The sequence below is a fragment of the Lactuca virosa genome, chromosome 7, assembly GCF_052849685.1.
Source record: "Lactuca virosa cultivar CGN04683 chromosome 7, Lactuca_virosa_CGN04683_v6, whole genome shotgun sequence".
Lineage (NCBI taxonomy): Eukaryota > Viridiplantae > Streptophyta > Magnoliopsida > Asterales > Asteraceae > Lactuca > Lactuca virosa.
In genome coordinates this window covers 196,470,539-196,490,478 of record NC_136432.1, presented here as the reverse complement: position 1 = coordinate 196,490,478, position 19,940 = coordinate 196,470,539, and the positions used below count along the sequence as shown (strand labels likewise).

General features: G+C 38.3%; 1 protein-coding gene across 1 annotated transcript; it reads right to left on the bottom strand.

The window, feature by feature from the left end:
* Positions 1–1,234: 1,234 nt before the first annotated feature.
* LOC145124019 (Ubiquitin fusion degradation UFD1 family protein) lies at positions 1,235–3,788 on the bottom strand. Its single transcript, XM_079059228.1, has 3 exons — positions 3,361–3,788; positions 1,781–3,070; positions 1,235–1,606 (listed from the first exon to the last, which is right to left on the bottom strand). Exons 1-3 carry the CDS (start codon positions 3,541–3,543, stop codon positions 1,379–1,381), a joined length of 1,701 nt encoding a protein of 566 aa, XP_078915354.1. The 5' UTR covers positions 3,544–3,788; the 3' UTR covers positions 1,235–1,378.
* Between the last annotated feature and the right edge of the window lie 16,152 nt (positions 3,789–19,940).

Genomic DNA, 19,940 nt, shown 5'->3' with positions numbered 1-19,940 from the left:
TACTATGTATTTCGATTTTGCCTATTCACTCCCTAAAATTATTTTCGAGCCTTTTAAAGGAACAAAATGTTTAGTGAGCTCTTCATCTAGTTAATAAAACCTGTGACTTTTAGTTAATTAAAAAATAATCTCTCTCTCTCCAATTAAAAAAATATAAACGCACACATCAAACTTCACATATAAACACACACATGCCTACATAAGGCATATGGTTCTGGAGTTTTACATTTGGTCCTTAACCCACGAAACAACCGGATTATCCGTAACTTACTTGTCTCCAGCTCCGATGGAATACCGACCTTCACCACCTTCATATTTCTTTCAATATCATCATATTTCACTCGTATCTGCTCACCAGAGTTGTCTCCTAATCTATGTCAGAAAGTGGAGGCCTAGTCAGAAAACATCCGATGGTCAAACATTCCCATGGCATTGGTGTTGTTGGCGTTGTCTTGGATGGAAACCTACTTTTATTTGGCGAATGAGCTACTAACCTTCTAGATGGTGGCTTGATGCCTCTGTCGTTTTCCTTAAAAATCTCGCCGATGCACTTCTCCGGCCGTTTCGTGGGAACCGTTTTAGGTGGTGGGGACGTTTTTTTCTTTTTTCTTTTTTTTTTTTTTTTTTTTTTTTTTTTTTTTTTTTTTTTTTTTTTTTTTTTCTGTGTAACGACGCCATCATCTTCGATTTCAACTACCTCCTTCGGTATCTGTGAAGGTCGACGTAGACATGGTGGTAGAAGATAAGCTTTTATTGTAACTATACATCTCCGACGTCTCAGTAACAATTTCTTGGATTTATTTCTTACCGACGTCTTTTTAATGAATAACTTGTGTGGTGCCTTGGATGATTGGTGTGGGAGTTTTAGAGTGGAGTAGCAGGAGGATATTGTTGAGAGAGAGAGATTTATTTTTTTATTTGTAAAGTGAAAAGAAATTAATATAAATATAAAAAGTCAATGTCTATGAACCAATAGTAAAAAGTCAATGTGTATATGGCAAAAAGATAACCGTGTTACCCTTCATTTTGTCAAAAGTGACAAAATCCACCCGAAATAAAACAATTTATTCCCTTAAAGGGCACAAAAAAACTTTAAGGACCGAAAGGATAAAGTCAAAATACATAATAGGGTCGTTGCGTCATTTTCCTTTTTCCTTCTATAAGATGTTCCACAACATAAACACAACCAAATTTCATACAAAACCTCCTATTGGCTTAAATCAAGAAAAAAAGATGATTCAAGTGGTCTTGCATATAAATCATAAATTTACACCAATACCACAAACAATACCATCAATTTACACAACCAACAGGCCCTTTAATCAACCGATATCATAAACAATCATACTTTCAATAACAAACACCACATAAACCAAGATCAATTCTTCTGATGAACCGCTATTTGATGAATATCCATTTCTTTCAACATAACCGCCCGACCACAAGAATCACACGGGGCAGTCCGGGACCCACATTGACTCTCGTGCTCTGAAAGTCCTTTTAACCGGTCCCGCGCATCAACCGCCAGTTTCCCTGCTTCCACCATATCCCCACAAAATCTACATATCACCAAACGTAGCGCGCACTCCGACGCCTGATGTTCCACCTATAATAAACAAAAACCCTCATCATTATATAAAAATAATTTCACATAACAGACTGTACTGCGTTTAACATATCAGGTTGTACTGCGTTTGACATGTATTGGACCAGGACTAATGTCAACGGGACAAAATTTGTACTCAACAAGACTATTTTATTGTATGAAATATTTGCTTACCATTTGCGTCTTTTCAAGGGTGATACCACAAGGACAAAGTAAAGGCTCATGGAACACTTTCATATGTTTTTCAATCTCTCTACAATGAAAAGCCAACCCACATTTCACACAATGCACATGATTCTTAACCTCTTCAACCCTAAGAACAACCCCACAACCATCATGCTTACAAACAACATTATGTCTTCTACAATACGCCTCATGAAGCCCTATAGTCCTCAACGGTATATAATGCTTACAATTTCCACACTCCACAGTATCCACCAATGATGAAGAAGAAGACACACTTTGTTGACCTTGTTGACTTACATTTGTGGTGGGAGTATCTTGAATGCTTACTATAACATTGTATTTTGTAGTACCCTTGAACCCATATACACCTACACTATATCCACCAATACCCAGATTGTGATCTTTTGACCCGAGAACCAAACTTTTTGAACCCATGTCATGTGAAGACCAACCGTGCTGATGTGTACTCGGGAACAAAAGCGGGTGTCGCGAAAGATAAAGATCGGTGTCGCAATCTTTCGCTTCTGAATCTAATTTCACTTCAATTTCAGCATACCCAGATGAAATTTTCCCCCATGTTTCATCGTTTATTGTGAATTTGTAATATATGTAATCACCTTCGTTTATGATTCCTGATTCGGGTTTTCCAAATGTTAGTTGTTTTAAAACATGTTGGGTGTTGTTTTCGGGAAGTGAATCGGGACCCACGATGTCGACTTCTATATCTGTTTCAAGAACGGATACACTTGGTGAAGGTTTGAGCTCGAGGACATGGAGATGATAAGTCAACACACCATGTTTGACTGTTAAAATGTCGTTTTGAGAAAGGGTTGCGTGTTGGCGAAGGGTTGTTTCAAGGACTGCTTTGTGATTGGGTATGTCTGAGAATCCGAGTTCTTGTGATTGAAGCTTTGCGTATGTTCCTTTTGGAAGCCATACGTATTTGACTTCGATTAGAGGGGTAATTGGGTCTTTTTTGGAGTATAGGTTGTTCCAGATGTGAGGAGGGATGATAACAGTACCTTCATCTGCAGTGAATTCTAGGACACCAGCATGGGTTGTTATGGTTTCTGATGGTGAAGAGTTGTTTTGGTGATGTACTGAAAGTTGGAAATGGAGGGGGCCTTTGTCGAAAGCACCTTCACTGGATAAATCGTTGAAACAGGAAGGTGGGAGTTTGATTTTATCACCGGAGCCTTCGAATGGTACAGCTTCAAGAACACGATTGAAAGAGATTCCTCTTCCGACAAGTATGTTTTCTTCCATCTGTTGATCTGCCTGAACAATAGCAAAATGATCGAAGATTAAAATGTTGCAATTTAGTTGTTATTGTGTTTCTGTGCCCTAAATCATCATGAAATTGGATTACATGAGTCGCATCAAGTAATCAATACATAGAATCTGATGAAAATCGTCAGGATGAAGGAGTAAACTCATCGTGATTTCAATCATGAATGTATTTATTCAATAGAATTGGATAACAATCGTTAAGATGAATGAACAAAATGGCATTGATTTCAATCACTTGACAATCAATCGAGAAGAACAAAAGGGGGGAAATGATGTACCTTAAGTTGGGCTTCCATGGCATCGATTCTACGAGCTCTCTGAGAAGCCTCGATCGCCTCACGCTGACGATTAGCTTCTTGTTTGGCCTTTCTCTCTCTATCTAATCTTGCCCTCGCCTTCTCTTTCCTATCCTTTTGCTCTTTCTCCAATTTCTCTCTCGCTCTTCTCAACTCAAAATCCATCTTCTCTAAACTTTCACAGATCTCCAACAACTTCAATGTCAATTTGAATCTTCGATACTTTTGATTATCGATCCGATTTAATATACTTTAGACAATCTGCAAATTAAGCTTTGCCCTGTTCCTCAAGAAACTTGGTTAGGTTTTTTCCTTCCTCTTTCCAGTTTCCACTTGATATTTGTAGTTTTACATGCGATCCCAAATAATAATATGACAAGATAATTGTAATGGATCGAGAAGCATCCACTACCTTCGTAGCTTTCCTTCTTCGGTTTGAAGTCTTCAATGGAGGCTGGCCCGGGTTTCTCGAAGCCCAAATTCAAACAGCTTACCGTGTGTTCATACGTAGGTCCGATGATCAAATAAAGTTTAAAAATAGACACATGTTCATGTTGGTTTGATTTAATATTTTAAGATGTAATTCGGTTCGGCCCACAACGAAAACAAAACCAAACAAGTATCTCTCCTATTTTATTTTCCTAACAATGTTTGTGAGGTTTATTAAGATCATGATTTCTTTTAACATTATTTTATATTTTATAAAATTATGATTGTAAAATTAGATTCGGAATCGATTATTAAAATTAACTAGTTTTCAAATTTACTCGCAATGTCTTGTTTGTACGTAGACCTGACAAACGTGTCGTATCATGTCATGTCAAAACATTAAACATGGTGAGAATGATTGACCATAATCCGACCAATTTATTCATCATAAGGGACCATAATAAAGCATCTATCGTTGGTCGTGGTTATGTGTATTTATGTTTTAGTTGTGGAAAAAGTCTTCTTAAGAATGTTATACATGTTCCTAAGATTAGGAAGAACTTGGTTTTTAGTGGTGTAATTAATAAGTGTGGTTATAAACAAGTCTATGAATCTGATAAGCATATATTATCAAAACTAGATTATGACCCGCGTAAAACGCAGTGAACATATAAAAAAATACATATAAAAGTATAAAAAGTTGGCACAATAATTAAAAAGAAACTAATAGAAATGGAATTAACATTATTGATAACATTGAAAAAACAATGAAATGTTTGAATATCTATAATTGATGAAGGACCTCTTTGTAAACAACGTTTTTTGTTTTATTAGTTGGACAACCTTCCTTGTCATATATGAGTACCTTCAAGACTATTTCTTTTTAATTTATACTCTTCTTAGGTTCAGGAACCAATGTCAGTTGTCTTTTTTTATTTCTTGTTGATGTATCAATGAATGTAAATTGGTGCTATAGTTGGAGCTTGTAGTGCTATCAGTCGATTTGTTAATGATCTTCCAGTAAGTTCATGCATTTTTTTTTCTAAAAAATTACAACTTTTTATATTTTCTTCGAGTTAATGTTTTACTATAGATTTGTAATAATAATAATAATAATAATAATAATAATAATAATAATAACAACAACAACAACAACAATATGATTGTGTAGGAGGGTCCTCAAACACTTATGGGAATTACATTTGACTCATTGCAACATGATATTTTTTTTTATAAAAAATAACATTTCAAAAAGAATTATTCCTTCAAGCTCTTTTGTATTTTTTATTGCAGCCATTGATTTTCTTAGTTTCAGACATATATGATGTTTACACTCCTCTCCCCTCTGATGTTATTGCTCAACTTTCTAAGGTAATGAAGTTACCAAAGACTGGTATTGACGATCATTGGACATTAGCAAATAACATAAATGCTTTTATAAGAATCCTGTAAGTAAATATGTTTCTAACTTAAGTTACGACAATACCCTTGTGTTTGTCTGTCGTGTGTTTATCATAACATTTATTAAGGATATTAGTATCAATTTATACATATCTCCAAATATAAGTCAATTTTAATCAAGGGGCATGCTCCTTTTTCTTGAGTTGGCAAAAAACTTTAACATGTAGAACACAAGTGCGACCTATAAGAAAACTGTCAAATGTCCTCTAGAATCTGAAATGTCATAAGTTGTATTTTTAGTTGAATTATCTTTCATTTTTCATTTTCATTTAAGTTCTTTTTGGGATTAAACAAAAGGAAAAACAATATAATTTCGTTATATGAAAAATAAATTCAGAGTATAAGGCTACAATTAGTATAAAACCCAACAATGATAGTTCATAACATTGGCCTAGTTCATCTAATTTTGTATCATACACTAAAAGAACAAATAAAAGAATAAAAAAGCAGCTACAATAAAACCTTGTTTTGTGTCGCAATAAGTTGGCATAAAACTCAACAGTTCTTGAATATAGGAAGAGTCTACTCTTCAAAAATGAAATTGGAAACTATAATAAATGACCAGTTTGTGTAGATGTGCAGTCCGTAATCAAATTCAACCGTTCGAGTATACCTGAAGGGCTAATTTTCTTATGAGAGAGCATGACAAAATCATCGATGAGAAATTCCTTTGGTGGCAAGTTAAAAAGCTTTTTGAATGTCGAATTCCTATGAGGTGATGATGTGTGCATATTTAGCTATATATTTAGTATAGATTTTCATTATTTATTAGCTAATTATTTACATATTATGGACAAAAGGTACTTAATAATGTTCAAATTGTATTTTCAGTCCAAAAGATATGCTCGGAAGCAAAAGGAAGCAGGAGAAGCAGTTGGAAGTTCGGGAGTTGAAACAAAGAAGAAAAATGCCAAAAACAAGAAGGACTCTTCGAGTCAAAACCTGACTCGATGAGTTGGATTGAAGATTCGCGAAGCTCTAGAAGTCCTTGCCATACACGGATTTTTAATAAGGGACTCGACGAGTTGGGACCTTGACTCGGCGAGTTACCTCTGTTTCCAGAAAAATATAAATAGGGACTTTGAGATCGAGAGGGGGACTACTCTGGAACCCTAGGAGGCTCAGATTGCGATTGAAAGTACTGCTAGACCGAGAGAAGCTGAGGAATCAACCCTAAGTTCGACTTTGAAGAGGATTAAGGCAAATTCTCGTTTATTCTTAGTTAAAGCTTTTAATTGAATCATGTTTGCACGAATTGAATTCGTTTTTGAGTTTGTTTTTACTGCAATTATGAACTAAAACCTTTGTCTTCTGTTTAGGGTAGATGATTTTGTGAATATGGATTGATTTTATGGTTAGAATTAATTTTAATTGGAGATATTGTTTTGTTAAGCTTGTTAAAGAACCTCATATATTAATAACAACTATTTTCTGTAAATAAATCAGTAATTAAGTTGTATGAACATCTCTTAATTATTAATTTCATATGATTTATGTGATCACGTAGTTATATGTCTAGGAATAACGAATGTGAAACTAGAATTAACTAGAAGATAGGTAAATTAATACGTGAGCTTGTGTGATACACCATCAACAAGAGGTTAATTGAATCACCAATTCAATTAACCATTACAAGTCTTACTAAACCCGAATTAATTAACTAGGGAACTTATTAATTTAGACAACTGGCCACTGCTTGAATTAATCTGTTTTCTAAGGATTAGCAATAACGAACGTGAACCTAATCATCTCAATCGGTAGCCAATGAAAAGTTAATCCGATATATTTACCATAAAATCAACCATAGGATCAAATGAATCAAACCTAGACAGAAGTCCTTTTTATCATTGAGTTTAGTTGCAATTTAATTGTTTAGCTGCTTAATTAAGTGCTAGGTAAGTTTTAGTTAAGTTTCTAGTCTTGTAAAACTAGAGAAACCCCTCCTATTTTATTATTTGTTTTAGATAATATTAGTAATTAGTTTAATTACCGTTCCCTGAGTTCGATACCCTGCTTACTAAAAACTATACCACCAATTGACAGGTACACTGCCTATTGTGTGTCAAACTTACATTAGAAAAGTAGGATTAAAAGTAGTTCGTTTCACACACATCAGATGACTTCAGATTAAGTTGTGTAGAAGTTAGGATAATTCTATAGATGTGCAGCCCGTAATCAATATATTGCAAAAGTTAAAAGATTTTTACAAAAAATGAAAATAAAACGCCCTAAAAAAAGAAGTGTAAAAGGGTCATTTACCAAACTTTAGATGGCTGCAAAAAAGAAACGCTCTTTGTTCATACTTACTTCACACATACATCATTTTTATAATACAAATGTCAATTTACCTATAAAGAAATTAAAAATAAATAAGAAAATAAATAAATAAGACAAACCTGAGATCCTATTTGACAACATATGCATCCGACTCAACTATATTGGATCTTGAAAAACAAATGTATTGGTTAATGCAAGTGAAGGATATGGAATGGATTTTCCAACATCCATTTTTTGGTAACATCCACTTTCATATCCCTTTTACACATACTTTTGTTCTCATCATGTGTGATTCTTGTTTCTATTAAAAAATACAAAGTTATACAACCATATAAACTTGATAAGAATTGCACTTTTAGAAAGCATGCACATTATGGAATAAGATTAGAACATGTTTGGTCTTCAAATGTAAGAATCTTAAGAATGACCTAACTACAAAGATTCCCAGGTATAGTGTCCCACGGATGGTTTTTTATTTCAGTGAAGGGGATTGTATCCCATTACCTCGATGGTAAATTATCTAAGAAAGTAAGAAATAAGGTTAAATGGAACTTGATGGCGGCAAAACGCCATTCTTTTGTTGGTTATACTAAAGAATATATAAATTTTATAAATTCTAGGAAGTGGATATATTTTGTTTTAATAATCAACCTTCTATACATAAAAATCCTAAATCTTCCCGATGATAAACTTTTATAGTACACGGTCATTACAATATTTTTTTGTCTCAATAGCTTAAGCATCTAATAACGGCTTAAGGATATGAATATAAACTAAAGAACTACATATAATACATACCTAATGTCACACCCCCGAACCAGACGGCGGAAACGTCTGGGGGCTCGTGTGACTAACAATTGAATTATCATCACAATAAATATACATGAAACATAACACATTCATCACCAACATTACATATAACAACCAACATTGTTCACATCAAGTACATTGTTATAAATTACATAAGTTCAAAGTATTAATAGTACGATGAGCGATGTTACATAAAATAAAACCATACATACTTGAAAATCTTCCCGTTTAACGATTACATGAGAATACAAGTTATTTTGAAAACGGTCAACATATATAATGTTGATGAGTTCATAAGTATGTTTGAATAAATGTCTTTGTATCTTTTGTAAAAACCCAGAAAAAATCCGATATTTTCTGTAAAATGTCTCAAAATGATGTGATAATCAAGTATAGATGCATGTGTGAATTTCGTAGTAGTAACCTATATGAAAGTAGTTTAGATTTCTTTGTATTGTAAGTAAGTGATAATTGAATATTAATATTTCCCCAGAAAATCCGATATTTTCTGATTTATAATAATGTCGAGGTTCTTGTATCGTTAAATAAGTTGTTTTGTATTGACACACTCGAAGGGTTAATCTCTGAAATGTTAACTTGGTATTGGATCTCTATATGAGCCGTTATAACCATACATGATAATGACTAGGTTGCCTGTCTTGACATTTTTCCAAATGTTGGTATTTGCTCAAGGTTTTTTCGCCCTAGACTGGCCTAGTCTAGCTGTAGCGAACAGCTAAGGCGTAGGGGGTCACCCCGTATAGATCTATACACAAACTCCCACTCTCCCTCCAGGAAACTCTGGTTATAACTACAGGCTACGATTGTACACTCAAAGGTGCCAACCGACACATCTCACTAGGTTCTCAAGCTTTTGTACTATGTTTAATGTTCACGTGTATGTTGTATGTTTTCATATTCAAAAGGTACATATATAAGTATACGAAGTTCAATAATTATGCAAAGGTATTGTTACGATCTACTAAGCATGTGAATTTCAATCCAAGCCCAATTAGCATGTAAATGGACCACAAAGGCCCAATAACATGTAAGAGGGTAATTTGGGCCTAATACGCATGTAAATGGACCACCAAGGCCCAACAAACATGTGACCCATAGCTCAGGCCCAAATTAACATGTACATGGGTCGCAAGACCCAATCAACATGTCATGGAAGATATTGGGCTCAATATACATTTGAATGGGCCCTTAAGGTCCATTGGCCATGTAATGTGAATATTAGGCGCAATAAAATTGTTATCGATGTATTTCGTCCATTCATTATTGTTTCGTTGTTTGTTTTAGCTCAAAGTTTGCCAAATTGATTATAGAAAGTCCTCTTTTTGAAAAACGACGTTCTTGGCCAATAAGCTTCAAATTTTCAATTAAAGCCCAAAGTTTTGTAAAAATAACACTTTAGTCCATAACTTATAAAAATTTGTAATTCCGTCCCAAATGTTTAGAAATTCACAGTTTTATAAAATTTGACACTTTCGGCCCAATTTTGATAAAAGTTACATTTTTGGTCCAATTTAGAAATAAATGTTATTTTCACCCTTAAATTTGGTTTATTTACATTTATGACTCAAACTTTGGTCAAATAACATTTTTTTATCCCAAAACTTTCATTTTTTCGCAAATTTGGGCCTAAAACCGTGAGGCCCAAATGTTTGGCCCATAAAGCTAAAATTTACATTTTTGCCCCTTTGGAAAACATGTTTATCATAAAAATCCATTTTTATACAAGTAGGACCTGTTTGATCCTTATAAAAACATAAATGTCACTTTTTGTCCTTATCTTTAGTTTTCTTGACAATTTTGACCCTTAACAAGGTTTTTGCCTTAAGTTTTTATGTCTTAAACATATGAACACTTTTAGCTTGATAATATGATGTATAAGATGTCTTAGTTCATAAACGTTTTACTTAATGTTGCTTAAGGGGTCGAGATATGTTAAGATCTAACACATTTTTACAAAATAAACTAAGAAATCACACAAGACATGCATATAACACATAGATCTACATATTTTACTTGTATTCTCCCCCAAAAATCATGTAAAAACCGAAAACAAGGGGGTATGAACTCACCTTTGCTTTGATGTTTCGGTTTTGAAGAAGAAGCGGAAGAAGTTGATGATATTTTTGGCTCTAGCAAGCTCCTTGAGTAGATTTCGAGCTTAAGAAGTTTCCAAGAGTGTGATCATGGAATAAAGCTATGTAAGAAGGAGTTTTTCATGTTAAAATGAAAGGAGATGTTTGTGTTTGATAATAACTTACCAAAGATTGGAAATACTTGATGAAGATCCTTAGAACTCAAGCAAAATTTTGAGATCTTGGAGGAATGAGGATGATCTTGAAGAGTGTTTGGAGAGGACTTGAAAGAGAGAGAGTGTGTGTGTGTGTTTTGCCTCTCGGCGGTGAGTAGAAGAAGAGAGGAAAGAGAAGAGTGCATCCTCATTTTTTTTATGGAACTTGTCTAGATGTATGTGATGCATTAAGCTTGGTTATCCTTTAAACAAAAGTGATGTGTCATGGTTTGGATTAATTAGTCATCTCTTTTTTTTACTCATGGGCCGAGAATTAAATTAAGAAGGAGAAGATGAATTATTTTTGGCCCAATCTTGATCCTTACTCGAAATCATGAGACCCATAGAGAAGTTTTCGGCCCATTGGGCCTTTAGGGTAGTTCACGGCCCAAAATGGCATAAAAGAATGGATTTATGGCTTATTAGGGTTAACTGGATTAGTTATGACCCAATAAGGCCCATTAGGGTTAGAATGAATCATTCTTGGCCCAAATGGTCCAAAATGTTATAGATTTGTGAATTGGGTCCATTTAGAATCCAAATAGGGTTTCCAAGCCCAAAATAGTTGAATTGAATGCTTATTGGCCCATTAGGCCCAATAAGGAAATCCTAATCCAATATGGACTTAAACCGGGATTCTTAGGGTTTTCAGACTCTTTGTTGAACGTGAGAGGTGAATTTAAATGAGCACTGGGTGATATTTACTTAGAGTATATGTTTTACAATGATTGAATGATTACACAAGAATAGAATTTCCTAGCTAAAATGCTAGTTGTGACACCTAATAACCTCATATGCTCCAGAGCTTCAAATATTCTTCTCACACTTCTTCTCTCAACTTTTACATATTGACGGCATGTCTCCAATGGGTTGAAGCGCTTCAAGAGTTATGAAATTGTTCATAATTTACAATGATAACAGAATACTTTTTAATCTTAATCCAAATATAAATTCTATTCGAGTACCTAAAAAACTATATTATGGTGTCCCTGATTTACAGTATTAGAAAATTAAATAAAAAAGTTCATACCTGTTTTGCAACTTTTTCATAAATTGCATTAAAAGATCTATCAATCTTTTTCTGGTCAAGGATTTAATCTCCCTCATCATACCAAAATCATAGTATATTAATGATTCATGATTCATGATTCATCCGAGCCAATTGCAAGGTTTCTAGGATGAGGATCAACATGAAAGAAACCGGTTGGTATCTACATAAAATAGGAAAAATATATTAAAAATTCAACAAAAAATAAAAGAATTTTTTATTTTTTTAATGGGCGTGTTCATCTGAGTGTTGGAATCTTATTTTGGGAGTTTTTCTAAGTTTTGTGCCCCAAGATACTCTTTTTTAGTCCAAAAGAAAAGTTTCATTTTATTTTAGAGGCAAAATTATAAAATTATTTGACCACTTCTATTTTTTATGATCATACAAATCAATGTTGACCACTTTTTTATATTATTTTACCAACTACTCAATCAATCTGAACTCTGGAACTAATAACTCACCTAATATCTTTTGACGACAACATCTCTGTCTATTCTATCGTTTTCTACAACTAAAAGCAAATACAAAAAAGAGTTATATTTAACTATCATATTACTTGTTCCATCACTAACAACAAAAAAAATCTAGCAAGAAACATATTTGAAGATTGAATTGCTACCTGATGCAAATTGACTCCCTTTTTTTATTCCCTTTTTTGTTTATCTTCATCTGATGATACCATCAAAAAAGGGTGTTCGCAAGATGGAGTTAGATGTTCTTGCGATACTGGGTGAATGCCAGTTGACATCAAGAACGCATATCATAATTGTGTTCAACCAAAAACCCAAAATCAACATCAAGATAGCCCTGAAGAAAAAAGTAAACACACAAAAGCTATATAAAAAACAGAAAATGGTAAAAAAAAATTGAGGGAAAGGAAGAAAATAGTAACAAAAATCATATAAAATGGAAAGCAAGAGGTTGGAGTGGTGTAGAAAACAAACCTCTGAGCAAATCAAAAAGACGAACGCATTCACTGTGTACTTTCTGCAACAGATAGAAAGAGGGAGGCGGAGAAGGAGCGGCGATTCCCTTAACTCCTGAAAGCAAGTGTAGAAATTAGGTTTTTTCATCAAAATTGAGAAATAAACACTAGATATCGAAACATAACAAATCAGTTCTAAGTCATTGTGCAGAGAAACAAATAATTGACTGGAAGAAGGAGAGCCCTAAGGTGAAACATAAGAAATATAAAGAAAGAGAAGGAGACGAAATAGATGAGTGCTTGCGGTTGTGATCATAAGATGAAAGGGATTCGAGGTTACACAAGGAGGAATCAAAGAGATAAGATTATGGATTGTTTGCGCATAGAGACATGGGAAGAGAAATTGTATCTGGATTCGAGGTCGTAGAAAGGAGAATCGATTGAATCGGTGTGAAAGAAGACGTACGCATCATTGAAATTAGTGGGAGAATATTTCTTATATATCTTCTAGCACCATTGATCTCCATATCTTCTTCCCTGCAATAAATTGAAAAGAAAATAATGCCCGTGTTTGTGATTTTCAAGCCAAAACAAAAGAAACGGGTAATGAGGGGTAGGGCGATGTATCGTTTTATTTTATTTTTGTGAGATTTAATTGTCATTAATAGATTTCATAATTTTAAAGTAATTTTATTTTTGGTGAGATTTAATTGTCATTAATAGATTTCCTAATGTTAAAAGTAATTGTCATTAATAGATTTCATAAAATTGGTGGACCAGAAAAAAAGGGGTTGACCAAATGATGATGTCAACGTAACGATCTAAAGGTGGAAAAGATATGAATGAAACACAATCAATGATTCTGATTGTTGAAGGTGATGTCACAAGGTTTCTCTTTTAATAATATTTAGAGATATGGAACATCTGTTGGGTTTGGATATTATTATAATTGCATGATTAGAGTAAATGTAAATAGTAAAGCTGCAGATTCTATATATATGGTTTGTTCTAGTATTAATGTAACACCGGGTTCATGGTATGATTTTATTTAAGTTTTCATCTTATTTTTGCCACGAACTCGGCGAGTCTGCGTCCCGACTCGCCGAGTAGCAGCAGGGTGGACACGGGATTTGAGCGGTGAACTCGGCGAGTCGATGCATGGACTCGGCGAGTCCACCTGTCTGGATGAAACTCTATTTTCAGACATTGCACCCTATTTTACCCATTCTAAAACACCCATTTCGTCCCATTCTCTTCCAGAAGAACTGGAGAGCGAAACCCTAGCCTATTTTGATCCTTGTGAGTGATTTTGGCTTGGTGAAGGAAGTTTGAAGCTTAAGAGAAGAAGGAGGAAGTTGGAGGGTGTAAGGAAGTGTGGTAGATCCGAAATCTACCCTGGGAGAAGCTCCTAACCAGGTAAGAAAGCTCCTTCTTGATCTTTAGTATAATAGATTCCCTTTTTGTCCCTTATATGTGGATTGCAAGACCTTAAACCTCCCAAACTCTGTGTGTTTATGCCCTAGGGGCTTAGATTTATGGTTTGGAACCATTGCATGTCTCAGAATTGGCCAGAATGGGTGAAGAGTCGAAGGGTACTCGGTGAGTGCCAAAGTGCACTCGGCGAGTTCCATGAAGATGGCCTTAGACTCGGCGAGTTGGATAAACAACTCGGCGAGTCCTATGAAGATTGCCTGGTACTCGGCGAGTCGTTCTTCAAACTCGGCGAGTCCCTTGAATATAGCCTTGAACTCGACGAGTTGTTCTTCCAACTCGGCGAGTCATATGATCAGTCACTAGGATAAGAAGGGTTTAAGTGTAGGAGGTCCAACCCTCCGTAGTCGCACGTGGAATTAGCAATTTAACGTGTAGCTATAGTCCCAGAATCTCCAAATCTCCAAGGTTGATGTTCTGATGGAAGATTGGAGCGATTTGTGAGATCTGTTCGTTGGACTCGGCGAGTCACCCCCTTGGACTCGACGAGTCCAGTCGCGGGTTTGTTAGTTGTCCCCGTCTAGCGAGTCAGGCTGACTCAGTGAGTAGGAACAGGGACCCGATGAGTCAGAGTCGGGCTAGACATAGAAGGACTCGGCGAGTCGCCATATGGACTCGGCGAGTCCAGTCAATCAGAGGTTGACTTTGACCAAGGAGTTGACTTTGACCGGTCATTTGACCTTAGGGGTATTTATGAGTACCTAATCCATGTTTACGGATTTATAGCCGGAGGGATTACCGGTGCGGCAGCCAGGCGTAGTCTGAGCAGGTTTTCGGCAGCTACTCTCGAGGTGAGTTTCCTTCCAGTAGGGACGGGTCTAAGGCACCAAGGCCGGCCCGTATAGAAGATATGTTAGTATCGGAGTGTGGGCGGAGCCCGTATCTCATAGCTGAGTTTGATTGTGATATATGCCAGTATGATAGAATTGCTTATACTTGTTGTATGTGTGATACTTGTATGTTATGGTTTAGTAGCGGAGTGTGGGCGATGCCCGTATCTCCATGGATAGCAGAGTGTGGGCGAGGCCCGTATCTCCTAGCTAGTAGAGTGTGGGCGAGGCCCGTATCTCTATGGGTGTGGGCGAGGCCCGTATCTCTTAACTGTTCACTATATGATTGCATGGTATGTGGCATTATGGGGGAACTCACTAAGCTTCGTGCTTACGTTTTATAGTTTTGTTTTCAGGTACCTCTTCAGCTAGGGGACAGGAGCCAGCGCGGTAGCGGCATATCACACACTCTCATGTTTTCCGCACTATGGATTTTCTGGGATGTACTCTGAATATTTTACTATGATGTTACCGGTTCTCAGACATAAATTAATATTATGAATGTTTTGTAACGATGTTTTTATGAATTAACCTAATTCAAAAATGAAATTTTTAGCTGGTATTTTTGGGATGTTACAAGTTGGTATCAGAGCCAGGTTTGAGGGATTCGGACACACCTTCGGGGGTGTCTGGACTCAAATCGAGGGGTTAAAAGATTTTTATAAAGAAATGATTTTCTAAAGACTAAGTAAAAGGGGTTTCTAAAAGGAAAAAGGTGTGTGATGTGCGCGACCGGCCGAGCTCAAGTAAGTTTTCCCCAAAGTACCCGTACAAGTTTATGTTATGATTATTAGTTTTAGCTTCAGTAGAACAGCATGCTAGAATAGGACTAAGGATCTAGGAATGATGCCTTATGTGCCTGCTTTATGTGTTTCAGCTTATTGAGAACTGCATGCTAGTATTCAGTAGACAGCAGTAGGATAGCCTGTTTAGGTTATGCCTGATAGTAGGAGCTTAACATTGTATGCTAGTACAATTTCTCGTTATGAGGATAGAATTGCTTGAGTAGTTTCCTGTGTCCGAATGCTGCTTGCTTCGTGCTTAGTAGGGCTCGGAGTGATGGGAGTTAGCCATTATGTGAATACGTCACGTCACATGTGATCAGGGTTGAATAATCTAAGAGTGGTGGATTTGGCCCTATTGCGCAGCTCTCGTTTGAGTCTAACCGTTATAGGGACGAGTCTCTTACTCGAAGGATTATCTGAGCCTCGTCACATGTGATGGTATTCAGGTGATGGCTAATTGGCATTACAAGGAGGCCTTCAGCAGCTGAGGACTGGTTTGGGAAGAGTCAGATATTTCCCTAGGGCAAGCCTATGATGAGAGTAGTAGAGATCAGTAGCAGTAGAAGAGACTTGGTTGAGTTAAGGTAACTCTTGAGGAAAGTACGGATAGATGTGGAAGGTAGTATGGGCCCGTACTACTGAAAGCAGAGGATCCGTACCCGACTCAAGAGGGGCCAAGACGAAACCAAGGAAATTGTGGAGTATGTGTGAGAACCCTCGACAACGATGAGTATTTTGACAGTTATTGTGATATGTTTTCAGCATGGTGACGTTGCGCGAGATATCAGTTGGCAGTTCAGGTGCCGGGGAGGGATCTGGCTCTGACTCAGGAGTCGGGCAGCTTGATGGTCGGATGAGAGAGTTTATTTCAACAGAAATTATGCGCAACATCATTGATCAGACTCCTGTGATCTTCGGTTCGATCAAGGAGGCCGTCGTGGAGCTTTTGGACAGTCGTCTTGAGGCCTTTAGGGCCGGATTAGTTTCAGGGCAGGTTGGGGCTCGTCAAGAGCCCGATTCTTGTGGATCCCAAGGAACCATCAGGGAAGGGGATCCCATTCTTAGCTCTTTCCATCAGGGGTCGGGAGTGAGTGGGGCACCCTGTCCCCAGGAGAGTCAATTACAGGATTGGATTGCTGCAGAGGTTTCGCGGGCCCTCCGCGAAGAGCTACCAGACACCATTGGGCGTGTCACTGATAGAGTGGTCGCCGGGATGGAAAGGCGGGCCTCAGCTATCCAGGCGATAGGTGAAAGGGTCACTGTGACACGGGAACAGGAGATTGGTTCAGATAGTCAGCTAAGGAAGAGAAGGCGGTATTCCGGCCTAGTTCAGCAAGATGGGCAGATAGACACTGTCGTAGCTGGTGTCAGGGACCCACATGGTCGAGATGGTTGCACGAGGAAGGAGGGAGCACGGGATGACGTGCGCAGCAAGTCTAAGTGCGGCAGATGCGGATGGAGGGGTCATAGACGCCAAGAATGCACAATAGAAGTAGAGTTATGCCATCGTTGCCATCAGCCTGGTCATGTCAGGGCAAATTGCCCCGCTCAGCGGATGGGACAGCCTCGGTATCATCGCAGGCCTCAGAAGGAAGGAGAATTCGGGGGGGGGGGGGGGGGTTCTTTAGAGAAGGTTGCGGGTATGAATCTTCCTCTCCCTATCAGCTTATGTTATGATTTTATTGTTATAGTTCTGTATCAGTAAGGATAATAATATTTTGGAATTTTATGGCCTGCTTATGATTGAGTTATATGCCATCTGCATACCTTGAATACTAGAATAATAGTAGAGGACATTCCCTGTGGAGTAGGTTACTTCGGATGCAATATTAGTAGCAAGTATGAATAGGACTCGGTAGTGTCTCACTATTTTCAGGAAGGTGTTATTTGTATTTAGATCGGTTATATTCTCAGCAGTGGTAAGCTTGAGTTCCCAGTAGGGTAACCAGAGGACGATAGGATAGTAGTTCGAAGATGTTTCCCCTTAAGCGCAGGTTCTCAGGATGCAGTCAATGGAGCAGGAACAATCGGGGATTGAAAGGTGCTCGACTAGTTGACAAGGCTGGTTTAGGTCTGATGAAGGGTTAGTTGAAGAGCCAGCAGAGATAAACGTTGATTGTCAGCGGATCGAGCCTTTAAATGATATGAAGGATGGGGAATCCTTTCCAAGACTGAGGAGCATCAGGAGAAGCACCTGAGGGAGGTGCTAGAGACTTTGAGGAGGGAGAGAATTTTTGCAAGGTTCTTCAATTGTGAGTTCTGGTTGCGCGGGGTGCAATTTCTTGGGCACCTTGTCCATCAGAAGGATATTCAAGTCGATCCGGCCAAGTTAGAGGTCGTGATGCAGTGGGAGATTCCGAGGTCTCCAATTGAGATTCGGAACTTCCTAGGTCTAGCGGGTTATTACCGGAGATTTATTCGGAATTTTAGAAGTTGTGTGATCTTTTGGATTAGCTGGTATTGAAACCCTAGCAATGGTAAGCATGGGTTCTAGGAGATTGGTCATGGGTGATCAGAAGGATTGAGAATCCTTCCAGTATCGTGTGTTGTGGAACGTTAGATGAATCAAAGTTGGGGAGAATCATCCAAGGATTCAGAAGTAGGAACAGTCTTGAAACGGGGATAAGTTTCGCGTGCTTGTGTGGAAGGAGGACAGCCCAAGCGGTTGTATGGTTAGAGGATAGTGCGAGAAGGAAGTTTGGAAAAACTTGCCAATAAGGAGATCGTTTTCCCGTAATATTTGCTAGCAGCCAGATAGTGTTAGAGTGTTGTAAGTCTGCGGGTGTAGCCGTAGCATTCACTGGCAGCAGATAGTGCTTGAGTGATGTAAGTCTGTGGGTGTAGCCGCATCCTTCACTTGGTTGGTAGATAGCGTGCGCGCGTTGTTAGGACGCGGAAGGAACAGTAGTACCCACCAGTTCGGGTGTAGCAGTAAGGATATGGAAATCCACGGATTGGATTTTGGAATTACCCTGAAGGATTAGATCGGGTTGAGTCAGTGATACGACTGCAGGAATGCCACTGCAGTTGTGGCGTCTGGGAAGCAATGGACTATATAAGATTGCTTGTGATATAGGGCTACCATCGGTTAGGAGGCAATTACTTTTAGCCTGTATTTGGTGACGTCAGGATTCGACGTACGAACCCGATCGGTTGGATCGGGAGGTTGTTAGAGTCTCAGTGGCATGGAAACTAGTGGCAACTAGTTCTAGAGAAGGAATTTGTTCAGAAGTCATGTGAGGCGATTAAGTGGGAGTCCTTTGGGTCTGCAACCGGGCCGGAACCCGGTATTTCAGATAACTGGTGAACGAACTGAGACCAGGGAGGTCTCGTTAGATTTTGGAAAGCAACCATGTGGCAGCATACTGCTTCAGGCAGTTCAGTGTTCGGGCAGTTTCAGCGTTTAGGCGATGTTAGTAATTGTGCCCTAAGTGCAAGTTCGGGCAGGATAGCTGGTTTATTAGAAAGTAACAAGTCACTCACAGCGGAACTAGCTGAGCATTGGCCAAGTATAAGCGATCTATAGGGATATTCGGGTCGCTTCCAGGTTTTGGAAGAAATTCCACGACGAGTTGGATACTCGTCTGCATTTTAATACCGCCTTTCACCCGCAGACGGATGGCCAGAGCGAGCGGACCATCCAGACTCTGGAGGACATGCTGCGAGCGTGCGTTTTAGACTTCGGTGGTAGCTGGGATACCTATCTTCCTTTAGCCGAGTTTTCATACAATAACAGCTATCACGCGAGTATTGACTGTCCTCCCTTCGAGATGTTGTACGGGAGGAAGTGCAGGACCCCGATATGTTGGGGCGAGGTTGGACAGAGAGTCATGGGGAGCACCGAAGTAGTGCTCAAGACGACAGAGAAGATTCAGCAGGTCCGGAGCAGGCTTCAGACTGCTCAGAGTCGGCAGAAGAGTTATGCCGATAGGCGCCGATCAGACCTGGAGTTCCAGGTCGGGGATATGGTTCTCCTGAAAGTGTCACCGTGGAAGGGCGTCATCCGATTCAGGAAACGGGGCAAGTTGGGTCCCAGGTATATTGGACCGTTTAGGGTTGCAGCCCGGGTGGGCAGGGTGGCATATCAGCTGGACCTGCCAGCCGAACTCAGTCAGATCCACAACACTTTCCACGTCTCCCAGCTGCGGAAGTGCATGGTGGACGATTCAGCAGTGGTACCTTTGGAGGACATCCAGGT